The 16,440-nt window shown below is 35.1% G+C and overlaps 1 protein-coding gene across 1 annotated transcript in view; it reads right to left on the reverse strand.

Annotated features, from left to right (window-relative positions):
• Positions 1-5,938: 5,938 nt before the first annotated feature.
• SUVH4 (histone-lysine N-methyltransferase, H3 lysine-9 specific SUVH4-like protein) overlaps positions 5,939-16,440 on the reverse strand; it is a 43,080-nt gene continuing 32,578 nt past the window's right edge. Inside the window, exons 15-16 of the mRNA XM_086559812.1 lie at positions 9,896-10,009; positions 5,939-6,377 (exon numbers count right to left, since the gene is read on the reverse strand). Of these exons, the coding sequence (XP_086415938.1) occupies positions 9,896-10,009 (114 nt within the window). The 3' untranslated portion in view covers positions 5,939-6,377. The remainder of the gene's footprint in view (positions 6,378-9,895; positions 10,010-16,440) is intronic.

The following is a 16,440-nucleotide window of genomic DNA, read 5'->3' on the forward strand; positions in this document are numbered from 1 at the left end:
CGTGGAATCAGGTCATGAGTCTCATCCTCTTCCAACCTCTTCAAACGGGATGCATCACCGCGAAAATGCTCGCATTACCACCAATCTGTCATCAATAGATAAAATACAATATCAATATATATATAAACATGTCAACATTAATAATTAGATAAATAAATGAAATGAAACAATAACTTAATAAATAAGACTTACGGTATAATCCAAACAAAAACAAATTGCCTTTAGCGGGTCTCAACTAGAGGTCTAGCCCGGTGGTAAAGGTATGCTAAGATGGATTGACCCGGTCATAATCCCACATAGCCAGTCGATCGTAAAATAACTATCGGCATATCCAAATAATACCGCACCAACAAAGTAGAAGAGGAAGGCACGTACATACTCGTGGATCGACTCCTCACCAATATGATAGTCTTTTCGGCTTCTCCTTGAGTCTATTCAAATATCTCGCCAGTAAACCAACTCATATTTATAGCTCCTCCCTTAAAGCGCTTTCAACCGATAATCTCAAAAACTCGTCTTGCTCATCATCTTCAACCAAATCAAAACATTCAAAGAAACTCATCGCCGTAGTAAAAACCTCTAAAGTTTCATCAAAAGGAACGGCATCTCCATAACCAATTGGGATACCCGTGAGCATTGTGAAATCAAGAGGGGTAATCCCAAGCTCACCCCATGGGAAATGAAATGTGTGGGTAGTTGGCCACCACCGCTCAACTATCCCAAACAACAACGCCTGATCATTTTGTCCCAAATTACAATTAAAAAAACTCCCAAATGGTGTGGCGGATATAATATCGGTAACTGTGACAAAATTAGGATCCGTTTTTGATTTCATACAACGCCACCACGACACAACATTTGAAAGTGCACAACGCACTTTCCATAAGTGTACTTCCTACATTCAACAAACACGCAATACGATAAAATTCAAACTAAAATAAACTAATATAAACTAATACAAATTCAAACTAAAATAATACGACAAATTCAAACTAAAATAAACTAATATAAACTAATACAAATTCAAACTAAAATAATACGACAAATTCAAACTAAAATAAACTAATATAAACTAATACAAATTCAAACTAAAATAATACGACAAATTCAAACTAAAATAAACTAATATAAACTAATACAAATTCAAACTAAAATAATACGACAAATTCAAACTAAAATAAACTAATATAAACTAATACAAATTCAAACTAAAAAATAATCAACGACAAATTCAAACTAAAAATAAACTAATATAAACTAATACAAATTCAAACTAAAATAATAACGACAAATTCAAACTAAAATAAACTAATATAAACTAATACAAATTCAAACTAAAAATAATCGACAAATTCAAACAACAACAAACTTGATATAAACTAACATAAATAATAATAATTAACTTAAAAAAAAAATCAAAACTTACTTGAGATTCCGCCACTTTCGATTTGCTACGTGTCGGACCGATGTTGACGCTTAATGGTGGGTGGTCCTCGATTTTCATTAACGCGGTGGAAAATTAAACCCAAGTTCAATTTCGTCCTCCTGCGCCCACATTACGCGTTCTCGACGACGATCCCTTTTGCCCTTTTTTTTGGAAATTTTGACATTTCAAACCATCGGGAATGCTCTTGATGTGGTGAGCTTGGTGGGGATGGGTTGGGGATGGAGAAGTCATTATGAATGGAAATTTGTGTTCAAAGGTTGTGAATGGAGGCTACAAAATCGAATTTTGGTGGAAATGAAGTGAAAATGGAGCCCGTTGGCGGCGTTGGTATTGAGCCATCGGGGCGGGATGTTACATCCATCTCGTTATAAAATATCGGGCCGGGATGTTACATTCCGTCTCGTTATAAAAACTCCGGGCGGAATCTAACATCCCGTCCGAGATGTTTTTATCACCTTTGCATTACACAGCTTCACCTTGTTTATCACCGGGTTGGTGATAGAGGGGGTGAAAAGTGAGGAGGTGGCGGTGATAGAGGGGGTGATAGTTATGACTTGCATTGCAAATGCTCTTATGGCAGATGGTGTAATGACAATGGAGTGGTCCAATTCACGTGGGAAAGTAGCGGCTAGGTTATGTTTTTGTTTTATTTTTGAAAGTAAAAAAACTAGAAAATGAATGAATGGTCGAGATCTAATCAAGTGGATAATGAGAGAAGTATATATTTTCGAAATAAATTGGCAATAATATCGGAAATTTTGGATCGGCTATATATTGGAACTTTCGGATCGGATCGGTTTTTAGAGTTATATCTGAATCCGATTCAATTTTTTTTTTTTTTTGAAATTTTCGAAAATCAAAAAATTGAAAAATCGGCCCATGAAAACTACACCCAAAGCCAGACCAATTTCAGGTCAGATTTCGAAAAAATCGGAAATTCGGCAAAAAGAGACACTCCTATGTTTTATTGTAAACTGAAATGTTTTTGGTTTGTATATCATTTCTTAAATGGTAGTGCAATGTACAGTGAATTAGTGACTAGCAAGGCTGAAGATAAGATAAACTTGATTTGTGAAATTTCATAGGATTTTGTATGTAACCTAGGCTATCCCAACGCTTGACCAACAACTCGTCCAACAGTTTATAAGCCCAACATTTTGTGCAACAATTTATAAGCCCAACAGTTTGTGTAGCCCAACAGTTTATAAGCTCAGCCGCAATTATTGACTTTTGGTTGATTTTTGGATAGATCCGATAATACTAATTTAGTTTAACAAAATTGTACAAACTCTTAAAACACTTAGATCTGCCAAGTCATATTTTGTGAGGAAGATTTATAGCCGGCGGATGAGGCCCTTCGGGCCCGTACCGTTCTGTTTTGTTAGATACTAGGGTATGCCCGTGCCTACGACCCACGATACCTCGACGCGCCTGCGACATTATCCCGACAACTCATCGCTTAAAATTCGGCGCATACCGCGCATCTTAGGCGTAAAATATTGACACAAGACCCGGTGAAACAACTCAATTTATAAATCTACCGCAAGGCCATCCCAATTACCCATTATCTATAAGCCCAAATCAATTGAGGTTTAACAGGTTTATGCTAGCCCAACAATTTATAAGTCTAGCTGCAATTGTTGACTTTTGGTTGATTTTTGGATAGATCCCATAGTATTAATTACACTTAACAAAATTACACAAACTCTCCAAACACTTGGATCTGCCATGTCACAACTTAGAAAAGAAAATGGCAACTATTGGATGGAGTCTCTGTGGACACCACACTATTGCTTTTTATTAGATAGAAGAAGAAGAAGATAATAAGAGGTTGAGGTGTTACTTGAATAGAGTCTCCATTTTTCAATACAGTTGTTTGTGGAAAAGAGGGTGTATCTAAATATTCAAGGCTTCAAGCATTGGTTCCAAAGTCCAAACGATGGCACCATATTTGCATAACCCAGTCCTAAACGATGGTCCGGCATCGTCCTAAGTCCGAAATTCCAGCACAAGTTTTGGTAGACACCACCATACACCACCATGTCGCATATTCCAGTCCCAAACGATGGTCCAGTGTCGCCCAAGCCTATGGGCTCAAATGGCATATTTAGACCGTTCCACTATATACTTAGACGATCTCATGGCGTCGATTGAAAGTACATCCCAACAATATGACCGGACCGCTTTAGTTTATACTCAAACGACCTCGTAAGGTCGATTGAAAGTTCATCACAACAATATAGGAAACTCGTTTGGGTTCCATTACACTTGTGATTTTACGGACCTAATTTTTGTGATTAAGGACAAAAGTCACTCCTGAATTTGACCTCAATTGTCAATTACACTCCTAAATTTTTTTCCAAGAGAAAAAAACCCTGAAGTTGAAAATACCAAACACAACAGTTAGTTTCATAAATGGCGTTAGATATATATGATGTCATTGTTTTACATGATGTCATCGATTATTTTATTTACCTTGTAATTCACTGATATGATGCAAGTGATATTTCTGCCAAAACAAAAATAGATTCCAAAAAGAAATTGATTAGAATTTGCGAACAATGAAGAAAAAATTAATAATAATACATATTACATACCTGAATTATCTGTAGAATTGAATAGAAATCAAACAATTTGGTAGTTGGTGTTTTTTTCTTATGGCTATGACCGTTGAAATTGCTGAAGAAAATGATCAATTTATGTAATTACAGGTGACCGTTGGAGTTGACTCACTGATTGATTTCCACATCATCCATTTATTTCTTGCACCATTGGAAAATAAATTACAAGGTAAATAAAATGATTGGTGACGTCATATATGTAAAAAATAAAATGACATCATATATATCTAACGCTATCTATGAAACTAACTATTGCGTTTGGTAATGCAACTTTAGGGTTTTTTTCGCTTAAAAAAAAATTTAGGGGTGTAAATGACAATCAAGGACAAGTTCAGGGGTGACTTTTATCCTTAATCCAATTATAGAATAAAACAAGAATAAATTTAGTGGTTGGAATAAAACAAGAGTCTAAAACAATTTGTGTTTGGAATTTCATTGGTTGTAAATCAGAGAATTCAAAATGAACTTCTCATGACCTAGTCATGTCGGCCAATAGAATGCCCAAATGACCCAGCTACGTCCACCAATAGAGTCTCCAAACTACCCAATGATATAGTTTGGGCTCGGGTTCTAAATATATATAACTTTGAGAATGACCAAAAAATTCTAAAGGATATATATTCGGCTACTCGGATGGATAAGACATTTTCCCAAAGTATATGGCAATTCATATGCCAACTATAGATATATCGAGATTCTCAAAAAAAATTGAAACCGTCTGACATTACCAATTTAATCAGAACCTTGATGCATTTTATGATGTTAACTATCTTCTGTTAACAGAATCAGACTGCAAACATTGCAGGCAAAACAAGAGCTTTCTGGAGACAATGCAAAGCCAAAGTTTGAGGAGAAGGATTTTGAAAAGCTTAGACAGAAAGTACAATACACTGAATACTGTACTCTGTCGGTCTGTCCTAAACGAATATGCAATTCAGTCTTCCTTGAAGGAGAGGTGTGAATAGTCAAACTCAAGCCTGCAATTGCCAATTAGACAACAGTTGAAAAGGTTCAGTGCAGGTTTTATTTAAAAAGTAGCCCAAGGTCAAGTATGGAACTAAGGGGCGTGCGAGGTGGTTTATTAACCCCCTTACTGCACTTGCATTACCTAAGAATATCCGTAGTACAGCAGTACAAGGATGCCACAAACCAGAATTTTTAGAAAAATATTACTATTGCAACTCAATCTTAGATGCCTATTTCCATCCCTGTCACAGGTTTTATGCCTAACACTTCATGAGCAAATTATCTATACCAATACAAGTTGCAGATTAAAGACAAGGCCCAAAATTTCGATATCGGTTAATATATCGGTGTACTCAAAAACCGAGATATATCAGATATATCGGATTTTTTAGTGACTAGTCCAAACTATTTAAAATATCAGAAATATCGGATATATCAGACATATAATATCGGAAATATATTGGAAATATCAGATTTATATTTAAAAATGGTCAAAAAATCAACTGATATATATCAATTATATTGGAAATATCAATTATATCGGCGATATAAAATTTCATATCGGAAATTCCAATATATCTCGGAAAAAAAGAGATTCAATATTCGGTGGATATATATCAAAAATATCGATATCAGTGTACCAATTTACCAAGATATCTCGGCGAGATATCGAATATCTCGGCGATATTTTGGGCCATGATTAAAGATAGGTAACTTTCTTTTCTTGGTAAAATTAAACATCTACACTAACATTTATATGTCAGTTCCAATTCGGATTGCACACTCGGCCGTTAAGATCTACCAGATTATCATCTCCCTTAAGGTTTACAATCTCCAAGATATAAAGTGTATGAATTGCAGTAGCTAGATTTCAAATAATTAGGAATCAGACACAAGGTAACAGTTCAGTATAACTGTTGTAACTAACAACAAAATAAATTAGAACATTCGAAATTCACGAGTCAAACTGTCAATCAATTTGAGACCAACTTAATAATTTGGAACTTAACCGAAATATGATTAGTAAAAAACTAACTATAAACAGATCTACATAATATGGTTATGAGTTAAGACCCTCCAGATCCAAGGTGCAATGGTTTTAGCTTTAAGCACCATGATCGTGAACATGTGCGCTGTGATACAAAAACGAGAGTACACAGTACAAGCATGAAGGGACAGAGAGAGATGGCTCTGTTTGCAATCAACCATCACCATCTTCCATTTCCACAAAAAGACCAGATTACCTACCCATGGTGGAGGTTTCCAAAAGCATTCCTTGATCCCATGAATGAATAAACCATGCCCTAAAAGTACGGCACTTCACCTAAAATCAGGTTGTTTGCCTGCAAAAATAACACCACATAATAATAAATCACGAGGTATAACAATTTGGGTTTTCATTACTTTACACCAGTTTTCCGAAACCCAAGATACTTTCAGAAATTTCAAAAACTGTTACAAACTTCTATCGATGGGTTTATATTGTTAGTACTTGGAAACATGGTGCATGCAGCACAAACTGTACCTCAAAATGCCCTGTGAAACTGAAAACCATATTTTATACACTGCATAATTCCACTTTTGTTATCAACAAGACAACAAGCAATCTAGCATATGCCAACATCTATTATAACAAAAGAGGTACTGAATACCTTGAGGTGTAAACATGAGTCCTTTCAATACAAAAGTATTTCTTAAAACTAAAAATTTCCATCTATATTTATATCTAGACAGTTGTTAGTTAATCTCATACTAGACACTATAAAACAGTCTCATTTATGTACCAACACTACAAATGTATTGGCCGGGATTTAACCTTATCAGTTTAGTTTACAGTATAATCCTATCTTATCAGTTTGGTAACCAAGTTCCAGAAATGCAAACAAAACCGTTTCCTCGGCATTCCTAGTTGTACACTTGTACCCAACCTAATGTTAAAAAACATCAAGATATTAATTACTTCAATGCAGTAAAGAGCTTTCCATACCTTGAGGATTCTAAACATGAGTCCTTTCACATACAAAAAGTACAAAACCATGAGTCTATTTCACTATTACTAGAATTAGGAAGTGATTTATATTTTCAATTACTTTAAAGTCCAAGGAACAATATCTAAAAATATAGATTCTCTATTATTTTTGTAGAACTAACTATTATGATTAAGTGAATTGGAAGATTACTCTTTCAAGTTTATCTTTCTTAGTATCTCTCTTTCTACTCTTCTTCTTAATACTCATCTTCTTCTTAATTGATAGTTCTTGTTCTTATAAAATTATAATATTCCTTATTCTTATCTTCTACAATCACAATCAAGATCTCCACATCTCATTCTTCTAAAAGTTTACCTCGTTCTTCATTAATTGATATCGAGCCACCTCTTTTTCGATTCCATTTTAAAAGGCGATCCACCACCACCACCACCAATTTTGTGCAGTTTTCATATATAGTGTCAAAGAAGAAAACCATGAATTTTGTTCTAAATAATGCATGTCCTGGCTGGGAAGTAGATGAAGGAAAGTACTTAGACTACCATTTTCAGTTTTAGACGGGATTTGAGTACAGCTATGGAGTATCAAGCGTTTCCAACACATTTGTCTCCTATAATGCAAGATATAATGAGGCATTGCCAAAAAATCTCTACTCGATTGGAACCTAAGTATAAATGATACATGATTGTAGGGCTGCAAATCGGGTCGGATATTCTCAAAACCCAATCCGACGGAATACCGAATACGCCGGGTTCAGATACAATTTCATACCGTTTCGAATTTGGATTTGAATAATTAATTTTACTAAACCGATTCAAGCTCGTGTTCAGATTTGGATATGTAGCTTAAAATCTGCAAACCTGAATGTATATCTGATCATCCTTTTTTTTGCCTCTTTTTGCATATAACCATCTAATTAATAGTTGGGTTTTGAATCTTAATACATTATTCTAAGCTCCCCTTCGTGTTAAACCAATAGCTTTGGTACTTTAATTAAACCAATAGCATCAAAAAATTGGGAAGAAATCACTTCATTTTTTAAATATCTCATAATCTTTTGTTGGAATTCGGGTACGGTTTCAAACATCTATTTCAAATTCAGTATCATTGATTCGGGTACACAAAAAAAAAATGGATTCAAATACCGTTTTACCCCAAAACGTCCCATTCCCTACCCTATATGATTGATGATTGGGATGCAGGTTTCTACAACGAGAATAAATATCTTCCAATTCTTATTTTGATGGACAATTTCATCTAGCTTTTGACATGAAAAAGTTGGAAGATGTCTTTTGGTGCAACGGTACTTTTGACCAAGACAAAATTCAATGGGCAAATCGAAACCTTAGAGGAGAGAAAATTTGTATGGATTGAATTGCTACGAAGACGACAACATCGAGGTGAACCACCAATTTTTTCTTCTCATCGCATGAAAATATTTTATGTCTTTTATATTTGCTTCATGTTCCTTACTTAAAACCATCTCCAACAAATTACAACTACAATCCACTACATCAATATCCGCCCTTCTTCCACTCAATACCCTTCCACTACTCACTTTGACCATCCCACCACTACTCAATTTTCTTCCGCCACCACTTAACGTCCTTCTCCAACCACCAAATTTCCTTCCACCACTACTCAATTTTTTTCTACCATCACTCAATTTTCTTCCTCCATCACCCATGTATATAATTTCAACAACACCAAAATCAAACCTAAAGAAATCTTATAAAGTAAACTAGCCGCAATTTCAAACCCGACTCCACCAAAAACCCCTCCCACATCTTCGCTTCCCCATTACTTCCCATACCTAAAAGTTTACGCGCTACCCCAAAATAAACTTCATTTTTGCATACACCACCTCTCAAATTTTCCAAACCAAAACCTTAAATTCACCAAAATTCACCACCCATTAGGGATGTTGTTTTTCAAGTTTCTTTACCAAATCCACATGAACAAAGTTTTAAAGAGAAAAAAACCTTTATAGAAAATGATAAAAGACGCTGTCAAAGAGGCCCATGATTTTCAGAAAATACTCCGTTGGTAAAGGTGAAAACAGTTCGAATTTTCTAAGATTAAGAGGAGCATGTCATCTTGAGAACATTCTATAAGGAACATCCTGAGAACCTACTTTCAGATAATGCATGTTACTTTATCTAGTTCTCAACTTGAGGATGAGTTATTTCAAAGAACAGGAGACTGACGTAGGACAAGAAGCATGATTTTGGTAATAGCATTACTCGATTTTAATATTAGTAGAATTAAGAATGGATTTATTTCGTAGTTTAATTAGCATTGGTTTATGTTTTCAATTACTTGAAGTCTAAGGAACCATATCTATAATCTGATTCTCTAATGTTTTGCAGAACCAACTATTATGATTAGTTGAATTAGACGATTACTCTTTCAAGTTTATCTTGCTTATTATCTCTCTTTCTCTTGTTCCTTCTAACATTCATCTTCTTCTTTATATATTGTTCTTGTTCTTCTAAATTTCTAATATCCCTATTATTTTCTTCTACAATTGAGGTCTCCGCATCACTTTCTTCTAAAATATTACCTTGTTCTTCATTAATCCTATATAGAGTATTTGAATCGGAAAAATGAAGTGTCTCTATAGGAAGCTTTTATTCTAAAAGGATCCCTGCTGTTTTGTATGTGTGGTAAACCCATATGAAACTGAATTAAACCCATATAAATAATTGTATTAGTGGCAAAGTCTATTGTGGGTATGGATAAAACCACACAGGCTAATTTTCATCATATTTCTACATAATAAACAGGTGACAAAATTTCCTTATGGAAACAATTCTTTTGTTTTAAGCTGATAACGATATATATATATAACCAACACTGTTTATATCCTTCACCTAGTATAAACGCTTCCGGCAATCCTTTGCACCACAATGACACGGCAAGACTTTGATCATTCCGTCGGGCCCAGTAACGCTATCCAGTGCATATCCATAGTCATATGTAAGCTCCTGTTGTATAATAATGGGAAAAAAAAATGTCACTACTAAACCATGTTATCCAGACATGTCGCAAAGAAATGAGAATACACTGCCTGCAGGAAGCATAATCCTACGAGCTTGAGCCCAAACTACAATGCATCAATAGTTCAATACATGACCCTTCAAAGGTAAGATTACTAGCCTTCAGATTAGACCGTCACTCCACCAGTCATTACAAAGGAAGATAACCATGAGGCTTTCTAAATAAATACTTTTCTCTTCTGCCTGGTGATGCAAAATTGACTAGCGGAAGCTTCATTAACAGATCACAACATCAACTGAACTAGATAACCCTAAATTGGAATTTAGTGGAACATGGAAAAAAGCCCCTAATACCACAACGTTGATTCACAAATCCATACACATTAACCATACATCTTACTTTGCAAATCTGAGGCCAGAAAGTGTAACTACCACCTCAGTGCTTGTTGTGCTTAGTTTACTTTCACAACCTTTATGATTACAAGTTTGAGATTCAAGCTTAATTTTTTATTTTAGATCGGATTGAAAAGATCAGGATGAGATATCCTATAATACAAGCTACAACAGAAATTGAGAAGAAAAAAAGCATAGAAAAACCCTCCCATCAGCTCATAATGGACCCGTCTGCACACGAAAGCCTCAAAAGGCATGTCTCGAAACTCATCATGCACTTTCAACCAGAAAAAGGAGCAGCACTTTGATGGTCAAAACTACCTTCCCCAAAAACCAGACTCAGCTTAATCACATCTTTGGAATAATATGAATTTAGCAGTTAAGGGTGATCAATGAAGATCGAGTTTTACACCTAGCCAAGCTATAGGTCCAATTGAAAATATGTGGCTAAACTTGTTCTCCTCTTGTTGGGTTTCCAAGGTTAATTCCATGGGGCTAATTTGATTTATTTGCATTTGTAACTAGTTGTTTAGTTGATTTATGAGTTTTGTGCTAGTACAGACTAAAACTCCTTATGGATTATCTTTCTTTGAAATTAGATCTCCCTCTAATGATAATACTCTTAAGGAAGATTGTAAGTTTTTTTCTTTGTGTTTTAGAGAAATTGGTAGAGTTGGCCTCAACCACAAAACTTATTCAAAAAACATAAAATCCACATATTTAAGGAAAAAACTTATGGATTGCTAGTAAAGTAAATAACGAACTTCTTGAACTACTTGAATGCAAAGTAAACACACACACACACATATATAAGGCTACATTGACATCTTATTTTGACACCATATCTTGACATCTAAAAACTAAAAGTGGACTTGCACATTGAAGTACATTTTTGGTAGAGAAGATCTCCTTACCATGGATAACATCTCCACCAAAACACGTTTCAATTGGATATGTCTAGCATTATCAAAAAGAGTGCTAAAATTGTGGACCTTCGGAAAAATATCGAACTTAAACACAACTTTTGACAAGGCTAGGCATGTTCAAATGTGCTGATTTTTTGTGGAAATGATCTCCATTGTATGGAGAACATGTTTCCAAAAAATCAGCCCTTAGTTCATTGTGTAGGTTTTGGATGTCAAAATAAGATGTCAAGGTGTCAATATATATATATATATAGTGGGATTGGGATGGGATCAGTATACAACACTCTTTATACAACAGTTCATACAATGGCCTCCATCTCACTCTACAAATTTATTTGTTGACTTGATCTTTTCACTGTCATCTTCCCACCATGGATAAAATCCCTCTTAAAATTGGACTTATTTGGAAATTTCTAAAGATGCCAAAAGAGGGTTGCGAAATTTTAATTCTTGTCCGTTAAAAATAAACTGACATTTTCAAAACCACAAAGTATCATCCCTTGGTTCAACTTATGTGTAAAAAGTGTTGTATATGGATCCTTATATATATATATATATATAGTACTTATTTTAAGTTAAAATAAGCTTAGAAGTACGGATCTTAGAAGTACATACTTATTTTAAGTTAAAATAAGTATGCACACTTAAAATAAGTACGTAAGTAAAACTTTACCTAGAAAATGAATTCAAACCTAATTTTTTGTGGAGATGACAACAATTTTTAGCTAGGTTAGAGGTTTCCAAATGAACTCAAATTTTGTGGAGATGATCTTTATGGTATCCAGGTAATACCCACAAAAAATTAGAGTTGAATTCATTTTCTAGGTGATGTTTTACTTACGTACTTATTTTAACTTTAAAATAAATATGTACTTCTAAGATCGGGCCTATATATATATATATATATATATATATACAATTCAGACACCCTTTGACCTGAAGCCAGAATCAACTTCTGCTACAACAAGACAGGGTGACATGAGGATTGAGATAATTGCCGGAGAAGCTTTCTCGCTCCTACCACACGTCAGTCGAGTGCCCTAGATTCTGGTGAAATTGACCGCGTGGCGTCAAGGGTAGGGAATAGGTATAGGCTTATAAGGGGAGAGTTTGCAATCCCCCTCATTTTTTTACATGGTTAATGGATAGAAGAGGGGGGCCCAAATAGAGTTGGGCCATGCTCAAGTGTTTATCACCTGCAATTTTACACACAGAAAAATGTCTGATTTTTTTTTTGTCTGCCAAGGAAAAATCCCAATCACAAAATTGTTATCACTAAACAATTAAAAATCAAGAGAATCAGAGCCAGGTCTTCCATCTCCCCAATGGAATCCCACCATATCAATATCCTTTGTAATGGCTCTCCGAACGAAAACTAAGCAACCACAAATTGCAAAAATTGTCAAAGAATTAGTCGAGGAAACCATGCTATGCGGTGGAAAACTTAATCATCTGTTGCTTCGAACTATAACCCAAACAATCAGCCAAAAGATGCAAATGTTCTTAATGTTATCCAACTCAAAACCAATTGGCACGAGAAGAGCAGCCCAAGGAACTTATTGTTGGGATTTTTTGCCCTAGCAAAGCCAACCATATCGTATATGCCATATTGTGTTAGCATACTATCTTTTATGGGTATTTATGAGTTACAACTCATGAGATGAATAAGGTTCCTAAGGTAATATTAAATAAAATGATCATGCATGTAAGAGTTGTATGTGGGAGATATGATTGTTTCTTGTTACCTTGAATTGGTTCACAGTTGTAAATGAAGTTGGGCACTTCATTCATATGACTGTAATATGTAGAGACTCCAATAAGATAAGGTGATGTTATCTCAATCAATGGTGACTCTAGGTCCACATATTGGGTAGTATTTGAACTGACACTAAACATCACAAGTATTACACGGCAAATTCAATGGCAAGGATAGTGTAATTTCATCATTTTTCTAGATTGTCCTTTGACTTGAGGAATTGTAACAAATTCAATATTTGATATGAGTCACTTTGAGTCATCAACCAGTGACGCCTGCATATGCTGAATACTAGATGACTTGGGTGATAAATTGAAGGTGTTGTGATATTACAGAGGTTCGACAAAAAAACGACCAAAGATATTCGCCACAATGAATTCATAAAATAATTAAACTAAACCCGGCTAGTACAGAAAAAATGTTTTATGCTGTTTAATTATTGAATCACAGCGGTGCTTTAGTAAATCTCCAAAGGTGTGACAATGATTATTTATGTAATCCTTGGACTATTAATGAATACTTGATTTTGGAAGGACCTAGATTTGCTAATCTAGTAGGAAGGGGGTTATTTGTTTAATTTCTGGCCTTCTTGAATGTAGAATAGTTAATGGGCTTTTCTATAATAACTAGGATTTCTTTGTGGAATTTCAATTAGGTTGAAATTCTTATTTCTTGGTGCACAAGAATTGTGTACAGATAGAATTCATGACAGGATAAAGACTAGGAGTCCTAATTTGATCCCAAGACCAACACAAAAAGAAACTATACCTAACTCTATAAATAGAGAGGTGGAAGATTTCACAAGAGACCGCTAGAATTGGTTGAAATAATAACTCAAAGTTAGGGTTTGGGAATTATTCATCAAAAGGAGTTTCCATGTTTGGTTTGGTGTATCGAATAGAAGATTGAATACACAAGACATTGTTGGATTCAATTGAATAGCTATTATAATATCAACAATTTGGATTAAGCAACAAAGGTATGTATGTTTTTTTTTCCGTAAAATTTAAATTTCAGTCCCAATAATAATAAAATAATAATAAGAATATTACAAACAAGATAGTTAACCCTTAGCGAGAAATTAAGAGTAGCTAACCACATCCCCACAAGACTCCCAAAAGCAAAATTACATCACTAGTGTATCCCAATTACAAATAAAATTAAGATATCTCAACTCCCGAAAGATGGACACATTCCTTGACCAATTACACAATAGCTCCTTAATATCCACCAAAATCTTGTGCATATCATTTTCCTTGTTCTCAAATACTCTTCTATTGCGTTCCAACCAAATCCCCCATACTGTTGCCTTGGGAATATGTTCACTAGCCACTTGGCTCTCAAAGAAAGATCCACCGTGAATATCTCGCCATCAAGAGCCTCTCCGATATCATTCGGATGCCTCCATGGTTTATTAAACGAAGGGAAAAACAATTCCCAAGTGGCTTAGCCACCGGACAAAGAGCATACATTTTCAATGCCCATACCTCTTTTGTTTAGTTCGTCAATGGTTTGAATGCGCCTAAGATATACCATCCAAGTAAAGAAGGCCACTCAAAACGGGATAGAATTCACCGATATCTTCTTATGTGGAAAGTTAACAATGATTTCATTCTCCTCTAGCTCCTCTTCACCTTTTTCTTAGCAAGCACACCATAAAGCGATTTCACCGAGAACACTTTACTCTTGTCCCACTTCCAATTTCTCCCATCCACCTCCCCAAACTCCTCTCCTTCTTGATAGATGACCACCAACAACTCGGCAAAGATTTCTAGTTCCCAATCATTACGGTTCCTTCTCAAAACCACAACCCAAACCATCCCGTCCACTCTTCTTGACAAGTATTCCGCCACTTTAGCTTCCTTATTGACCGCTAAATCAAAGATAATTGGGTAAAGATCACAAAGCTTCCCTTCTCCCACCCATATATCATTCCAAAAAGATATAGTCTCACTCTCATCTCCCCCCGATTGAAAGATTATGCCATTATTATTATTGAATTGATCCCATCCACTAGTTATCCATTTCCACAAAGTGATCCCATATGGTCTTAAAATTTTAGGTTTACACATACTATCCCCCTTCACCTGTGGCGTAACATGAGCCTAACACATGGACTATGAATTTGGGTAAAGCAGAGTGCATACGAGCTATTTGGCCACATATTAAAATAGCCTGCTCCAAAGCTATCTTAAACATTGGAGCATCCCACTCAAAGCCAATTGGCAGGTAATGAGTGGAATGGCCTAAGGAACTTAAATAAAATGACACAAAACTCTTTACCCAAAAAGACGATGCGAACTAGTTTTGGTGTAGCCACTAAATATACTTGATCAAGTTCCAAAAAGAAGGATTCAGGCTATATAGTAATGACCTATTACATAACACAGCCAAACCTTTTGCAAACACCCACCCCCATAGTTAAGGTCAAACTAAGTGTTTGGGCTAGGTGATTAAGTGGGGATAGTATTGAAATGGTATTATGGGGTGGATCATTAAAAACTAGAATCAGAGCAGAGGACCGTTCATTTGGTAGGTGTGTTACATATATTGAGAATCTCTTTTGTTAGTGTTGGGACCTTGAACCCCAGGTGTATGGCCCAAGTCCCACATAGATTAGGAAAATCTCCTAGATCCTGGATATATACAAATGCTTTACATGTACTGATTCCTACACCCAGGGAAGAGGACATGGTGATCAAGTAGAGATAGTATTTGCATGTATGGTATGGAATACGGATCGTTAGATTAAGTCAAATAAAACACGAACAATTCTCTTTTTCATGGTGGAAAATGAAAATAGAGGGGGTCCATTTGAACTTGGGGGGAACATAAGCAAATATAATTCTTTTGGTAGGGACTAGGGAGAGGTGTAAAGTTGAATCTTTAGGTATTTCAGGATCTGGCTAGAACTTTAGATCATCCAAAAATATTTTATTCGGATTAAATTCTCTGTAATTAGCTGTAAAAGAAACAAATCAGCTGATCCTTAATGCATGTAGATCAAACTTAAGTATGGACCAAAACCAAAACAAAACCGTGATGAATGATGAATGATGACATGTGTGATACTATCAGCTTTCCATAACAGTCAATCCATTAATAATGTCACCATAAGAGTAAGCAATAAAAATAGGAATTGTTAGACCCTGAGATTTTCAGGAAAATTTTATTATGTAAAACTCTGTTCTTGTGTTACATATATTTGAGTGATATAAGGCCGAGACTAACTAAGGTTGTATCCTCTTTTTCTCTATTCTCTAGAGACTTTATTTTCATTAGCAATAACATATTTTTAACGGAACCTATTTCTATTTTGTAAGGAAAAGAGCCATATAGTTTAA

This window comes from Coptis chinensis, chromosome 5 (genome assembly GCF_015680905.1).
Source record: "Coptis chinensis isolate HL-2020 chromosome 5, ASM1568090v1, whole genome shotgun sequence".
Classification (NCBI taxonomy): domain Eukaryota; kingdom Viridiplantae; phylum Streptophyta; class Magnoliopsida; order Ranunculales; family Ranunculaceae; genus Coptis; species Coptis chinensis.